At 37.5% G+C, this 15,786-nt stretch overlaps 1 protein-coding gene across 1 annotated transcript; it reads right to left on the bottom strand.

Moving 5' to 3' along the window:
- Positions 1 to 1,071: 1,071 nt before the first annotated feature.
- On the bottom strand, positions 1,072 to 5,393 carry LOC146132111 (alpha-(1,6)-fucosyltransferase-like). Its single transcript, XM_083397209.1, has 6 exons — positions 5,352 to 5,393; positions 4,832 to 5,069; positions 3,883 to 4,120; positions 2,689 to 2,877; positions 1,709 to 1,862; positions 1,072 to 1,320 (listed from the first exon to the last, which is right to left on the bottom strand). Exons 1-6 carry the CDS (start codon positions 5,364 to 5,366, stop codon positions 1,072 to 1,074), a joined length of 1,083 nt encoding a protein of 360 aa, XP_083253335.1. The 5' UTR covers positions 5,367 to 5,393.
- Positions 5,394 to 15,786: the final 10,393 nt, after the last annotated feature.

Below are 15,786 nucleotides of genomic sequence, written 5' to 3'. Positions count from 1 at the left end.
TTTGAAACAAATTTGCGGACCGGTGGACCTTTCAAAATCAAAAGCAACCCAAAATGTAGTTACGACAAAAATATGCAATTTAAAAGCAAGAATGGAAACTTTCAATTTATTGAGCAATTTGCTGCTGTCTCTTTGATATCATACGTGTTATACGTAGTTTTGCTAAAGTTTTTCACAAACAACTGGTCTTAAATTTAAGACTTAATAAACAAGTTGTACCCTACTTTTAAACAATTGGGCACAACACTTGCAGCATTGTGACGAAGTCCAAAGTTGACCATTAACTCTATGTTACGTCACAATGCTGCAAATTACGGAGCTGTTGAAGTTCTAAAGTTTATGGACAAGTCTTTAACATTTTCCATTTGCAACTGAGATTTAAAATTGTAATATATTTGGCAGACGGGAGGAAGGTTGACGCCGACCGGCGGTTGAAAACCACTATAGCAGGGGTGGGCAACGTGCTGGCCGCATGCGGCCCTTTTCCATTTTTTGTGCGGCCCTTCACCTTCTACCAGCTATTTTTTCCTAAATAAGGCTATGAGTGTGCACCATGTTGGGACTATTGCTATATAAGTTTCCTGTTTAAAGTGCGATGTAACCCATAAGCTACACCACTACACTAATGCAGTTGAATTCGAATGGGAAGCATCTATTACAAAACAATCTTCATTCATAAAGCTTTACTTGCGTCACGTTGTTATGATAAATTACTGTTTTGCAACAATTACACTTGTGTAGTAGGCTACGGTCAAGGTGTAACATACTTTTTCCACGCATATTGACTAAGATGTTTTTAACAGCTGGTTTTGAACTAAGGCTGTTAATTAAATTCTACTGAGCTGATCCGTACGAGAAAGGCGTCATTGGAATTGTAGAAAAGGTTATTTCCGAATCCACAAGTAGACAGCACTGACAAAAGTGCCGTAGTTGCAACCTAGTAGCTAATTAGTTTTTTCTAGTAAAAGCTGAAAATATGAATTAGTGTTTATTCGATGTGCGGCCCACATGTCAGCATTATTTCCTAACTAGCCCTTGTGTTAAAAAGGTTACCCGCCCCTGCACTATAGTTTACAGCACGTCGACCGGCGCTGCGTCGGTGACACGCACGATCTGGTACTTTGGGTCGAGCGAGGTGGTGAACCAGTCAAGTCGGTGCATTTGGCGCTCAAACCACTGGCCTCGGGGCGTCGAGTAGTCCAGTACGTACTCGAAGCGGTTCCGGGCCGGAAAGTTGTGGTAGACCAGGCCCACGGGGGTGAAGCGCGCTGAAGCGTCTACTCGCCGCGTCTGCATCAGCTCGTAGGCGAGTCGACACACCTGAGACGATTAGGAAGTAACGAACGAAATGTTACAGCGGTAAGGGGACGGGTTCGATTAAGACTTTCAGATACCCTATACCAGTGGTTCTCAACGTGGGAGTCAAGACTCCCGATGGGGTCGCAAGAGGTTAACGGGGGTGTCACCGTGTACTATATAAGTTTTCTAAAGCTAATTTGTGAAACGTGCGAATGTTTATGATTAAATAGGTCAGAAAACTTGACTTGGTTTCCTTGGACTTTATTTGAATATTATATAGTGACGATGCCTTTGCTGGAGAAATATATATACACATATATATTTGAAGAGTCTCTGACCGGAATTGCTAGCTTTGCTAGATTAAATTTTAACTACATCTAACTTGCTTAAAAAATGGTAATCAAATTACGTTTGAGTTGCCGTCGCAGATGAGATGAGTACAGCGAGACAAAAGATGGATGTCGACCATCAGACCGAGAAGAGCCTCTTTGTGTAACCGCTTGCCCTTGTCCTCGGAAAGTTTGGTCGCCTTCATGTTGTTGACGAACTCGTACTTGGTGTATCTGCGAAACACAGTTCTTATGATTTTATACGCAACTGGGAACCTGAGAATTTTCCTGAAACTTTCTCAACTCTATGAAACAGAAATGAAATTTGTTTCAATTCGTCGTAAAACTCGATAATATTTTGAGCATGTTAAATTAAGTAAGTTATGGGTTTTCTATGTATTTTAACATAGGTGGTGTAGGTCTGTAGGATACACTCCAATATCTTATTAGACCCCACCTGACCAACAAATAATTTTAAAAATCTAACTCAAAGAATTAGAGTCATTATGTTCCAACTTGGTGCTGGTCTAGAATCCTAACACAACACCCATTATTTGGGTTAGGGTGCGGGTTAGCGTTTGGGTTAGTGTATTAGTAATTAATGAATATAATAATACTTCACCCACACACACCCGAACGCTAACTGGGGCTCTAACCCAAATATTGTGCGTTGATTTAATAACTGCGGTATAGGATTCTAGACCAGCGCCTCCAATTAACTTTATTGCTTCATAGGCTACCTATAATTATAGGTAATGGTTTGTGTGTTACAATTTTATTTTATTTAATTCCGTTGTTTGAAATGCGACGTGGTCCAACAGCGTTTTTTTCTTTTCTTAGTTGACATGCAGGATTAAATATGAACTAAACAGCCGATAAGTGCCAATTTTGGAACACGACTTTTACTTATATTGAAAAAAAATCGATTGTGAATTAAATAAATTTCTCAAAATTAATTTTACTGGGACTCAAGTCTTGCGAAAATGAGTTTGTTTACAACACAACAGTATTACAGGAAAAAACAGCTCCACAAAAAAAAACGAATTACTTCGAGCCTTACTTTCTCCGGAACTCCTCGACAGTCGACGTGTTCTCGGTGGCCAGAAATATCCGCCTCTTCTTCAGCGGCGGCTTTCGGTCAACCATCAGCCTTTGATCGTAGACGTCGAACCAGGCCGAAGCCACCTTCATGTACTCGAAGTCGTTGTGCGTGTAGCGGACATGCTTGTCGGTCCGGCGAACGTGCATCCTGCCCGTCATTTTTGTAATGTTATTTTGCGTGTTTTGTATTGTGTTGTTGCTAGCTTAAAAGTGAATTTTAGGCCATAATGGTCGAGTAAATCTACACCGATTTGACTAAGACGTTTCGATACCTGGTTGTATCATCAGCAAGTTGTGCCACAAATTATGTTTTGTATACCGAGTACCAAAACATGAAAGCCTCTTCTAGGTCCTAGAACAGTGGTCGGCAAACTGTGGGCCGCAGAGCCAAATATTTAAATTGGCTCAGCTTGTAAAGACCCAATTCCAAGTGTGGTCCTGAGAGTCGAACTATATTTTTTGCCAACTTAAATAATATGTAACTGAAAGAAATTATCGTGTATTCTGCGTTTTATAGTATGTTTTACAATTACATTATGGTACAGCAGTGTTTTGGGCATTGAGGCGCCGTGTAATCTTTCACCCCAAATTCAAATATCCTGAATCCGCCACTGTTTTCGTAGTGGTTTTACGTAGTGGGCCTTCAATAGGTCTGAAAAGAGTATTTTGGGCCGCGACAAAGAAAGTTTGCCGACCACTGTCCTAGAACGAAGTAAATTTGTTTTATTCCAAGTCAAGTTATTTGCTCAATAACTAAGTTTAGAGGTAATTTCGCGCAAAACACTCACGCTAAATTAAAGATACCCTAAAACAGTAACTTGGGTGCTTTAAATTTAACTTATTTAGCATAAGTTAATTATATAACATTGTAATAAGCAATTCATAATGGTCTTTTATCCCTAAACTGATTTAGTAAAATAATTTATTAATTTAAGTTAACAGTTAATTTAAGTTCAGTGGAATAGATTTAAATAATGTAGCATGGTCGAATAATTCTGAAAATCAGCAATCTAGAAAAGTCATTTTCGCGCAAAATGTTCTTTAAACATAAGCCCCTTACAAACTTTCACTGGTGTGCGTCAAATTCAAATAATTGTACACAAGTCGATATCATTGCAACATTGTAACCGCATCAGCAATCCACAAACCCTACCCGAGTATTGGCAATTCGAAGCCGATTTCGTCTTTGACTGCCTCCACGCGGTCCATGAGTCCGTCCACGGGCTTCATGATGAACTTGACCAGCTGACCCTGCCACCAGGCCACCGGCAGACCGTGGAACTCCTGGATGTGCGGTGCGACATCTCGCGGTAGGGAGTCGGTCGGAAAGCAGTCGAAAGTTTCTTTGATCTTCTGTCGCATGTGGAAAGCAACGATAGGGCGGTCAAGGACTGGGCTGTCTGTTGTTGAGCGAAAAAAGCGATCAGAAAATGATTTTTTTTGTAAATTGGTAAAGTAGAAATGGATGTTATTGGACTGGTTATTTTTTTTCTCAGCGATGAACAGTTTTTGACCCTTGAAATGTCTGACTTAAACATGATGAACAAAATTTGGCCAAATTGTTTTACAAAAAAAAAAATCCGATGCAGTAATGTGACTTTAATCTGGTTTTAATAAAAAAACGAAATACTAAACTAACTATAGTTGTTAGAACATTTAAATCCAATTTTAAAGTACTGTATTCGTTCTAAAGTAAATTTTGTGGTATATAGCCTACTATAGAAAAAAATAGGTTTCCCCCCTCCCCCACAAACATATTTATACATATATAATTATACATACTCTGCATCTCAAACCAACATATAGACAAATTAATACCAACACGAATCCAACTAAAGAGGTCACTGTTTGTCCTCAGCGGGGAAACTGCTTTTGGGTAGATAAAAAAAATACCCATTTTAAAAAAACATTTAGTTCCGGCAATCCCTAAACGGTAATTTTATGTTGCGGGCATTCCACAGACAAAGCAGTGCACGTCGGAGTTAAGTTCGAACCTCACTGCAGGCTAGTTGTTTTTCTGGCTTGCTCTGCTTGCATCATTGAACGACAAATTCGGCGAGTCTGCGATGGCTTTTCGGTGTACTACACGCCGGATTGTTTACCTTTCACTCCATTCCAGACTGGCAGATTGTCCAGGTCGACTTTGCCGAGCTTACAGAACGTAGTAGGTCGCAGCACCTCCCGGTAGTAATTCCCCTTGAGGAAGTGGAAAAACACGATCCTCTTGCTGGCAAGTCCCATGTGATAGCAGTAGACAGCGTGGTGAACCATTCCACCGAAACCGTACCAGTTGTCCAGCACACAAACGAGCTTCTTTGCGGTGGAACAGTTGCCAGGGTTCTTCAATAAGGTGTTTGTTTTTTACTATGTTAACATGGCATCGTACAGCACTGTGTGTTGATGTCTTGAAGTGGTTAACTTACCAACACTCTCTCTGAAAAACTCAAGTGTTGATGGGAAACTGAAGACACCAAATTTAATTGATTTAGGAAAACAGATAACTGTTTTAAACAGTAATGTACGTTTTTTCTTGATTACGGTTTCATGGTTTTCGAAAGAGTGTGAAAAATACGTGAATATGTATAATGCTAATTAGTTATAGTTACGTTATACTCCAATTACCTGCAAACGGTTCATGCTGTCTTGTATCTTTTCAGTTATTCGGTCGACCAACTCGCCATACTCTTCCTCCCGTAAATTGGTGACGTTCTTGTAGAGGTTGATCAAAAGACTGCAAAATCAAAGCACGTGGCAGTTTGTGTGTTTTAGTGAACGACTCAATTATTTTTACTGTTTTACAACATGAAAAACATTCAAGCGAGAATGAAATCTCCAGTGCCGGGAAATTGTAACTTATAATTGTTCTTTTTTTGTTGAGCTTGATTGTGGTTTGGTTTTTGAAGTTGTATTACTATGCTGTTTGTATTGGCGCCCCTCTGAATTGTTACTATTGATTTAAAGATGTATTATTGTTTATCAGTTTTACTAAGTTACGGTACTAAAGGAGTAATATTGATTTGTATTAAAATTTCTAGTGATATAAATTCCACATGTACATATTAATAAAATTATGTGTATATATTCATATGCCCCCCCCATATGTTTTGGGGGGCGCCTCTAGCTGTTTTACTGATTTATGTAACTGAACATACCTAATTCTCGATTGTAGCTCATTGTCTTTTGCCGTGTCTGTGCCTTCGCCCTTCAATCGTATCTTCAGGTTCATGAGTTCAGTGTGTAACATGTAAAAGAGTTCAGGGCGTTTGGGCTTGAGACGGGTTGATACGTTTCCAGATACATTCCAGTTTCCCCAACCGCGACTGTTTAGGTCTGCAAGAACGAAGGGAAAACTTTTGTGACGGAAGACACAAAAAATACAATCCTACACAAATCAACTCAACGTTTTTTGCAGTGATTTTGTGTTCCGTAAACATCACTAGGTGTTTTGACTAATGTTCCATGTAACACCGGTCGGAAATCACTAGTGGTGTTTTATGAAAGCCATCACTGGTTGGACTGTTCTATCGTGATTCACTTTATTTATTGTTGTGTTATTAAGACTCAGTTAGTTTGATAAGAGGTTTGTAACTGCGTTGGCCTGTAGCTGCCTCAGTACAATATAGTCCGACATCAATTTTGTGCTCATCCTTTCGTTTGATCTTCCGCAAAATTATTTTACAGGATAAGCATAAGTTCTATGATTTAAAAAAGCTTAAAAACCATAGTGTGGCAAAATATACGTTGTTTTTTTGGGCGAATATTTGATTGGTAGAAGAATTTAATTGGTTGATGTTATGCTTACTATGGTAAAAGTTAATATGAAATGATTTTTTTATGATAAATCGATGATTTCATTGATAATAAAAATAGGTCTGCGCGTAATAGGTTTATTTGTTTTGCCACCTTGAAATATTAGATGTTACGTTTAATGAATAGTAAAAGTAGTTGGTGTACCATTTTGCAAAATCTTGAACCAAGATTCCCAAAATCTATCGAGTTGCATTTGATATTCAAGGTTGGTGCAAATAAATATTATTTACCTGGAGACGGTAATCCAATTTGTGGTCGATCTTCCAATTTTGGGGGAAAATGGTGCTGACGCTTTCCACCACTTGAGGCGCTTTTCCGTCGTAAACTAAAAAGATTGTTTTACTTCTTTGAACTCTATGTGTTTTATCTCGCCTCTTTTTTTCCCTTTCACACTCGCTTTGTTGTATCGTGATATAAATAAAACATAAAAGTTCAAAAAACTTCTTGCAACTATGTTGTTTTTCGTAGTTACTTTAACATTTATTTAGTGCTGTTCTAGCTAAATGGTATTTTATCATTGTTGTTGACGGACATATCACCACTAACCAAGAGATAATTGTATAAAAGCCCTCAACATGAAAAAAATGTTATGCATGAATATTAAACAGAAAAAAAAATACTTCATCGAACGTACTGTGCTGTTTGGTACTGTAAATAAGAATGATTTTCTCAACTGTTTACTGATTTGTGCTCGCTTTTTGATTTATCGATGTAAATACGCCTATACTTTGCCCTCCTTAATGATGTTCAAGAACACTGTAAAAACAGTAAAAAATCAGAATACCATGTTGCGCTGGGAAATAATAACCTCGCAGCTTTTCGAGCCATGGGCCAGTGTTTAAACGTGCACATGTCGCTTCTTAGGTGCTACCTATCTTTTATCTCTCGTGCGTCTTTTTCTTCCGCCGTGTAACTTATTATCGCGTGTTGAAACAAAAAATATTTCATTGAACGTATCAAAGCATACGAAAATCGCGTTGAAGATAATGTAAAGCAAATCTGGAATTGTGGTTACACAATACGAGGCTGTTAACAAATACAAGTCACAGTGATATAAGAACGGATCTTACCGAATTGTGTATCTGTAAAGCAGAAAGACCAGAAGCGCTATGAAGAGAAGCAAGGTCCGTCGACCGAAGCGGCTCATTGTTTTAAAGCATGTAACGCTTCCCCTATATTAAAGTATCAAGTTGAAAAATAAAGGATAATAAAAAACATTATTAAAGAACTAAACTTTTATTTAGCCGAGTTACAGTACTGTGTAGTATTTAATTCTTGTTTTCTAATGACATATCTCTACAAGTAAAATTTATACAAAATTTGGCAGGTTAGCCTATACTTCAGAATACCGGTACTTTAAAAAGTTTATCTTTGGCCACACTATACTGGGCCTGGTTAAATGTACGCCAACTTAAAATAAGAACAATATGCTCAAAATAAATTCTCTAAGCATGGCATTTTTAACTTAACTCAGTTGTAAAATAGAATACTACACTGAAACAAATATAGTTAAGCTGACTTCATTATTTGTCCTATTGTATCTGCCTTAGGTGCCTTACGCGTATTGTAATTCAACAAACTTCCGCAACGGACTAATGTACAATTTGCTACCTTGACTTACTTCGACAGTAAAATGTATCTCACAGCTTTGCGTCAATACTATATAAATCATGTAAAATGGCTTAACATGACCTGAACTTTGTCCCACTGACGTCATATCCGTGGCAGTGACACACTTTGCAGCGGAAGGCGAAATAGATTCCGGAAGTTTCGTTCGACGCACAGCTGAAAAGGATCCCACTGAAATAAAAATAACACTTATTTGGCGCAAACTGGTAAATGGCAATACATAAGAAAACATCAGCTTTAACGACGGGATTATGGCAGAAAATATTTTTGAACAGACGTCATAATGTAACGTCACACGGTTACATCAAAACGTGACGTCACAAAGCTACATCTAGACGTCTAAAAGAAGTAACTATAAGCACACAGTTTGTTTATTTTGTTTTAAATTGAAGAGGTCAGCATTTCAATACAAAAGCTGTATTACAAATATGTTATCGATTCGCGCAAAACGAATAAAACGCCATTACTTGCCAAAACTGTTTTTTTTTAGGGCGAGATGTGACGCACGGCTCTTTAGACTAAGACGAATTTCTGTAGGAGCTGTATCAATAATATTTTTTTATGCATAAGATATATTAATATTTTTTAATTCAGTTTTTGTACAATTTGCCATTAATACTCAACTCTTAGCGTTATTTTTAATAGCACTTTCACGCTGAAAAATCAAGTTTTTATTCCCCCCAAATAGTCAAAACATAAAATACATGGAGATATAGATTTAACAATATTCTATTTGAACAGCTGGTGTGCTAAATTTCATCAACTGAGTGACTTAAAGACATAAGTACAACATCGTACGGCAAAGATCGATTTTGGATATAGGTATAGGGCTTACGTTCGCTTTTCATTTGTCGCGGAATAAAATTTCTGCTCTGGCGACCAGGAAAGCCCTCTGCTCAAAAATTAGATGAATTGCCTCAACCACAACAACCGTTATCTTTTAACGACCTTTTCGTGCGACATTTCGTTCCACGCGCTAATGCATTGGCGCCTATTCCGCCGCACCGTTTTCAAATCGCGAAGGTAGGAAAGTAATTGAATTGGACAAGAGGTGCCGCGACAAATTATCTGTAATTGTGTGTGGGGGATCGATGAAGGCATCGCACTCCCAAGAGTGATGTTTCGTTCATGGTTAAGCCGTTGTGAGACGTCCGAATTGAGCTTGATTGATTTTCGTTTTACAATAAAAACCCCATTCCGACAAAAGCTCAAGTAGGCTAGCTATTATTTTGTAAAAATGCCGTTTTGCTAATAAAGCTCAAGGTGAACTCTTTTACTACGTTTGCTTTGTCTATAGTAGAAACAGTATATTGCACATCTGTAAATCTCTTCACTGTGTACGCATTATGTGGAATTCCATTTCCAAAGCCTACTTAAATGCAAGTTAGTGGTGCACCAGGACTCCTAGGGTGGAATCGATGCCGATACGATACTAATTTAATTGTTATTTTGCTGAAGTATTTTGGAAAGTGATCAAGAAACGTTCAGTGTACTGAACAGTGAGTTTAATTTAATGGCTTAAGATTGGAATTTGGTGATGGATGTAAGCTGGTTAGATAAGCTCATAGTTTTCTCCCTAATAAAAATTCAGAGCGACTCAAAACCATATCTCCTGCGTAACATTTGTGTACATCATTACGTCAGCAATAGTGACGCCATAAAAAACAAGTGAAATGATTTTCATTAATAAAAGTCGAAATTAAGTGCAACAAAACCATTCACGTTGAACTTACTTAAAACGTGTCCAAATTTTACAGACTTTTGTACAAAAAGCTTATAAGAAACTATAGGTTTAGATTCCGGCGTTTAGTACCTTAGCTTGAGGTTTAATAATCCGCTTTTTTGAAATGAATACATGGCCAGAAGCTTGTACTATTAGAAACTTTGAATGTTGGCTATAGGCGTGACAAATTTTGCAAAAAATTTAAGCTGAAATTCCATAAAAAAGCCAAAGGCGCTATGTTTTTGTTCTTACACACACTTTTTTTTAGATTTGGTAGTTGCTTGGTGAACTTAATTGGAATAAATGTAGTTTTAGTTTGTATAGTTTAGTCTATTTTAGAGAGTTTTTTTATTTGAAAAATACATTTTTGGTGGGAATAGTGGGCTGAAATTGTACTTGTAAATAAATTATGTAAATGAAATATACTTTAACCGTACTCGAGCCTAATGTTAGCTATATAATGAACGGCGATGACTTTTTGACATGGCTTATAAATTTCGTGTTTTCTAAAAACCTCCGTGCCTATTTCGTTAACTCTATTAGCCGATCTTTTTTATTTTGTAATAAAACCATGTTTTATTCATCCTCAAGAGACTTTTTATTGCTGAAGTATAGTTATTTTGCATTCTATTAGCCGATTCAAATTGCAGAAAACGGCACATCGCAGAGCGACATCCATGTTTTTCAGGCGAAACCGTACTTAAATGCTCTAAGCTACTGCTCCATTGCACAACAACAAAATGGGTTTATGGTTTCTTAAGGTTCTTTAAACCACAAAAAAAATATATAGCATTGCCTCCCACAAAAAAACGGTTAGCCCCTAAATAATTGTAAAACTGTACACTTAGACTATATATGTCTATGGAGTCCTAGATAAAAACTGATATAGGGAACACCGAATGTTTTTTAGAATCAATATATAGCCTACAGTTCAATAATAAACTCCAACGAAACTATAGGTTCCTAGTGTTTTTCAACCATTTTTTTTTAAATTCATCTGTTCACTTTAGCCAACGTAACCACGTTAACCTCAGAGTTGCATAATGCAAGTAAATCACTACTGAGCCCTCATGGCAAAGCTGATCACTTGTAACGTACAAAGTGCAAACATAGATGAATTACCATTGCATAATCTTAATGATTTTATTTTTCGTTTATATTTTTCTAATATTTTTTCCAACATTTTAATTTTTCTGGGTGGTTCCCGAATCCACTTTTACTGATCCTTGTTCGAGATGCGTCGGGGACAAGACGTCTGCAGTCGTGTTCCTATCGATCGGCTAAAACGTCAGCGGGTGAAGCAAAAAACGCGGTGACGTTGCTTGAAAAAGCAATCGAACGGGCGGGTGCCAGGCGCGGGCAAACTAAACCGTCCTACTCTTAGTCTTAAAAGATAATTTCATTTGGAACGAATCGGTAGCGGGTCTTCGGGCGGCCAGCGATAGAGGGACCGATCTAGGTTGTCATCTGCAGCTTTGGATTGAATACAGGCGCACGACGCCGTCACTTGTCATAAGTCGGGCCTGTGAATTATTGATGGGGCTGTGTGGCGATTTTATTCGGCGATTGGCGATGTTTTGTAAATGCACCTGGAATGGGTGGCGGCGCGATAATTGCGCCAACGGTGAAGCTCGCGTAATTGCTGAACACGCGCGATATTGTATTGCTTAAGGGCTGGAAACGGCAAGGACATAGCCAGAGCTCCCCTATACTAGAAAGTTTCATATTGAGCAAATGCTAGTTTTAGTGAGCATGAATTCGTTAAGGCTCACTTACTATAGACTCTAAAATTAATTTCTAACTTTGTGAAATAGTATGAAAGTCTAATAAAATACTCAAAATATACACCTTTAATATAGTTTGTCTTGTTTTTCTAAGTTTATAAGGTTGATACATTTCCAGGTTTATTGCTATATTAATTCTAAAGATGTAGTTGTTTCTGTAAGCGAGCTAAAGTTTTACGACGCAAGTGAATTGGGTGTGTTGTGCATTTGCACGTCTCAGAGGAAACACTGGACTTCCTAAACGATAAACAGTCGATTTTTTCATAAAGCGACCATGCGTAGTTTGAGCAAGTCTGAAAGCCTTGTTTAACTATTACGAATGCCTTTCATTATAGGTTCCCTAAACGGTCAAATTTGCTTTTGTCAATAGTGACGCTTTTACAACAGGCCAAGGCATTATTTTAAAATGCGATCGAAATACACGATATATTTTCTTAGCTTCTCTTGTTTGTGAGCATTTCGAAGGTGGACACTTTTCAGGTTTATTCTTGGATCTTAACAGACTAAGCTATTTCTGAAAGTGAGCGTCGAGGCAAATTTTACGGCGCAAGTGAACTGGATGGGATGTGAGGAACAGAAATTTTTATCTGTAGTTATGCGTATTTTATAAATTGGTCAAAAAGCCATGACGGCCTATTACAAATTACATTATAGATTCACAGAACGGTCACCTCAGTTTAATCAGCAGTGGCCCAATCGAAGGCAGGGAGATTACATACCAGTTGATGAATTATGAATTGATTGAATGTAAAACGGTCAATAAGGTTGGTCCATGTTGTGAAAGATCTTTATTGTTGTTGTGCGATTAGCATTGGAAAACGTATGCCGGTACAGGTAGAACATTAGGGATCCATGACCCTACAACCACAGTGGGGCCCGCGTAACCTACTTCGTGATGGGTAGGGCATAGTCTTGTCATGGAGGCTCGCCGACTATACATAGTTTTAAGTGGTGTGTATAGGGTTTCAGAACAAAGTGATAAAGGTTATCTCACCGCGCCCCATTCACAACATTTACCACCCTTGAAAAAGAGCTGTCATTATATTTCTAAAGTGGTCCGCCTGACTTTGTTAACATGCAATTGTTTAGTAAAGCATGGCTTTCGCCACTCGTTAGAATAAAATTACGGAAAAAAATTGTTTAGGTATTGGACAATGACTGTGATGTTTTTCAACCTTGACACCATATTGTGGGATGTGGGCGCTTTGGCATATTTCTTACAGTTACTAAATGCGTTAATTAATTACTGTAAATTTAATTACAGTAAAGAGGTTTAATAAGGTTAATCTCTTTACATGATGATTACTGACCATGTTTACAGGAAGACCACTGATCAGTCACGATCGTATCATTGATTTATAGCAGTGGTTCCTAAAGTAGGGTCAATGGACCTATTGGAATCTGTAAGGGAATTTAGGAGGTTTGTGAATTATCTATTAAATACTTATCCCGCTAATCGGGTAAAATTGCACGGCTTTTGTAACAGCAAGTAAAATGTTGAATACTAAGTAAGTAATTTTTAAACGATTGTTTAATTTACATTATTCCTTGTGGTATAAATTGTTGCGTCGTCCATCTTTCAAGGAAGCAAAATGGTGTGTCAGGTGTTAAAGTTTTATAACCACGTTTAAATGACTTTTAAATGACGGTCTCTTCTCAAGTCGGCAGCGGTTTTAAAAGCGCGAAGTTGAATGCACATTGATATAAAAGGGTTGGTTTTGTCAACATGGCCCGGGCGTCCTGAATAATTAAAGGCAGCTATAGCCAACAGCAAAAGACTGGAATTTTGCGGGGCTTGTTATTTTTTTGAGGATCCTGAGGATCCTAATGTGCGGCCAAGAGTGACACAAAAACGTCAAAGCTGACAAATTCTTCGATTTCCGAACACAGGACAATTTTGTTTTTCATTTTAACGCAAACTCGATCGCGAAGGTTACATCGATTTTTTGAGAGAGTAGACGGCGCGAATCCAGGATTTTGTTTTCGGAACCATGACAATTTTTTCAGAGATGACGTCACAAGTTATGTCAAAACTCGACGTCACATAGTTACAGATAAACGGGACGTTATAAAAATAACCACACAGTTCGTTTATTTTGTTAAAGTTTTTTAGTTTCATTATAACAAAAACTATATACATTACGTAAATGCCATCGATTTGCCCAAAGCTTCAAACGCATTTATATCGTTTGAATTGCCCAAACTTTCATTTTTTGGGGTGCGACGAGACGCATCGACGAATTTTGGCTAAAACGATTGTATCGAAATGTACCAAGACATACTAGAAACGAATTTTTTGCATTTACTTAGTTAAAATAAGCAAAAAAGTACAGTTTTTGGCAGGGGCATGGCCACGTGACCCTTTTCATCTACTCGGGCCGTCACTGGAGGGTAGAGCAGTCTAAAGTTGTAAATAGGTTCTCAGCAGTTACGGTATTTGGGTATTTTATACTGCATTAAGGCAAAAAATCAAATTTTAGTTTTCGATACGTTTTATAGCCTAAATTTATAGAATGCCAAGCTGGCTAAAATGTAAAATAAAATGTTGGGCTACAAAAGAAACAAAACTTTTGTGCCCTAATGGCCTTAATTTCATCTTGTGCCACTGGATTGTTCGCGGGCGATTTTGCGCGTAACGCAAGTAGGGCTAATTAGCGATGAATGACATCCACATAATATGTCACAGCCCTTTACCTTTTGCCCAATTTCGAGGTATAGTGTTGCTGTAAGCTCGAAATCAATAATAATTAAAAAACAATGCCGTCCTGCTGTGCAATGTGCATGTTTTTTACACTAAATTCACGTTAAAAATGAATGAGTAAATCATTGCGTAAAATGCCATAACTACCCACGTTTCCCGGTTTTCTATTATTCAGGTTTGAGACGTGATTTGAATCACGCGGTTGACTGTACTATCGACCTTGGCCTTGCTCAATCAAGCAATACGCTTAGGTTTTCATTCAAAAATAGACCTAAATAGTTTACCAGCAGTTAAGCTATTTAGGTCCCTTAGCATTGCTTTGGTAATTCGATAAATATTATCAGGTGAGATAGCAGTTAGATAAAATAATTGTGGTTAATCTATCGACCATCGCCTTGCTCAATCAAGCAATACGTTTAGGTTTATCTTCAAAAGTATACCTAAACAGTTTTCCAGCAGTTAGGCTATTGAGGTAACTTAGCATTGCTTTGTTAATTCGAAGAATATTATCAGGCGAGCTAGCAGTTAGTTAGACAATTGAATATAATCGTGGTAAATCGTTCATTTTAAATCTTTGGAAATATGGTGCAGCCCAGCCGCCGCGAAACCACTTCATTGAATATTAAACGCCATAAAGGTCAAAGTTGCCAGGCCCGCTTTACTATAGCTGTCGATATTTTCCATTGAATATTTAAAGCAGACTTAACTTGGTATATTGATGTAAAATTTATTTTAAGGATTGATTGTTATGTGAGTTTGATACAACAACTACAGTGGTGTACACAGTATGATTTTTACTCACAGTGTTGTATTGTTTAATTTCAAAAATAGGCTTAATTTTATGTATGCATTTATTAAAACCAATGATCATTTGTTGACACTAAACATAGTTTTATCTTGTTGCGTCATTTAGAAAAGGCAATATTTTTTAATTACGTTGTTCGTTTTATAATAATGTGCTGATATGCAGTGAGTAAATTTAGGTCAACTTGTTCCCTGTAAAAGCTTTAAGGTAAGGAATTTAAAAACAAAATTATGCAGTTGGAAAACTTTCCGAAATAGCTAGCAGAACTGAATTCGTTTTATATTGATCTTTAAATCGTGTTATATTTTTAGGCGATTTGCAACAATATGGTGTTGTCGGCCTATTTATATGTAAGACAAAAGGGTCTGTCGCGCTAGATCTAAATTCAGATGTACGGAAGTACCACTGTGTTTTAAGGACTCTTGCTATTGTTTTAGGGACGCTATTGTCCGTAAACATGGAAAGCATTCAAATAATTTATAGCAAGTTAATTGCAGTCTAGGCAAAGCAAGCGTTTCAGGATTTTGCGAGTGCAGATCGTCGTTGAGTTTAGTTTATAGTAAGGCTCTGAAAATATAGTTGTTCAGATTTCTTAAAAAAACGTT

This window comes from Ascidiella aspersa, chromosome 9 (genome assembly GCF_963924565.1).
Source record: "Ascidiella aspersa chromosome 9, kaAscAspe10.2, whole genome shotgun sequence".
Taxonomy (NCBI): Eukaryota; Metazoa; Chordata; class Ascidiacea; order Phlebobranchia; family Ascidiidae; genus Ascidiella; species Ascidiella aspersa.
This window is presented reverse-complemented; position numbering and strand designations above follow the sequence as displayed.

Coding starts and splice junctions, on each gene's coding strand:
- LOC146132111 (XM_083397209.1), bottom strand. Junction 4,121..4,831: donor AGTCTGGAATGGAGTGAAAG/GTAAACAATCCG, acceptor CAGACAGCCCAG/TCCTTGACCGCCCTATCGTT. Junction 1,863..2,688: donor GTCGAGGAGTTCCGGAGAAA/GTAAGGCTCGAA, acceptor TGTGTTTCGCAG/ATACACCAAGTACGAGTTCG.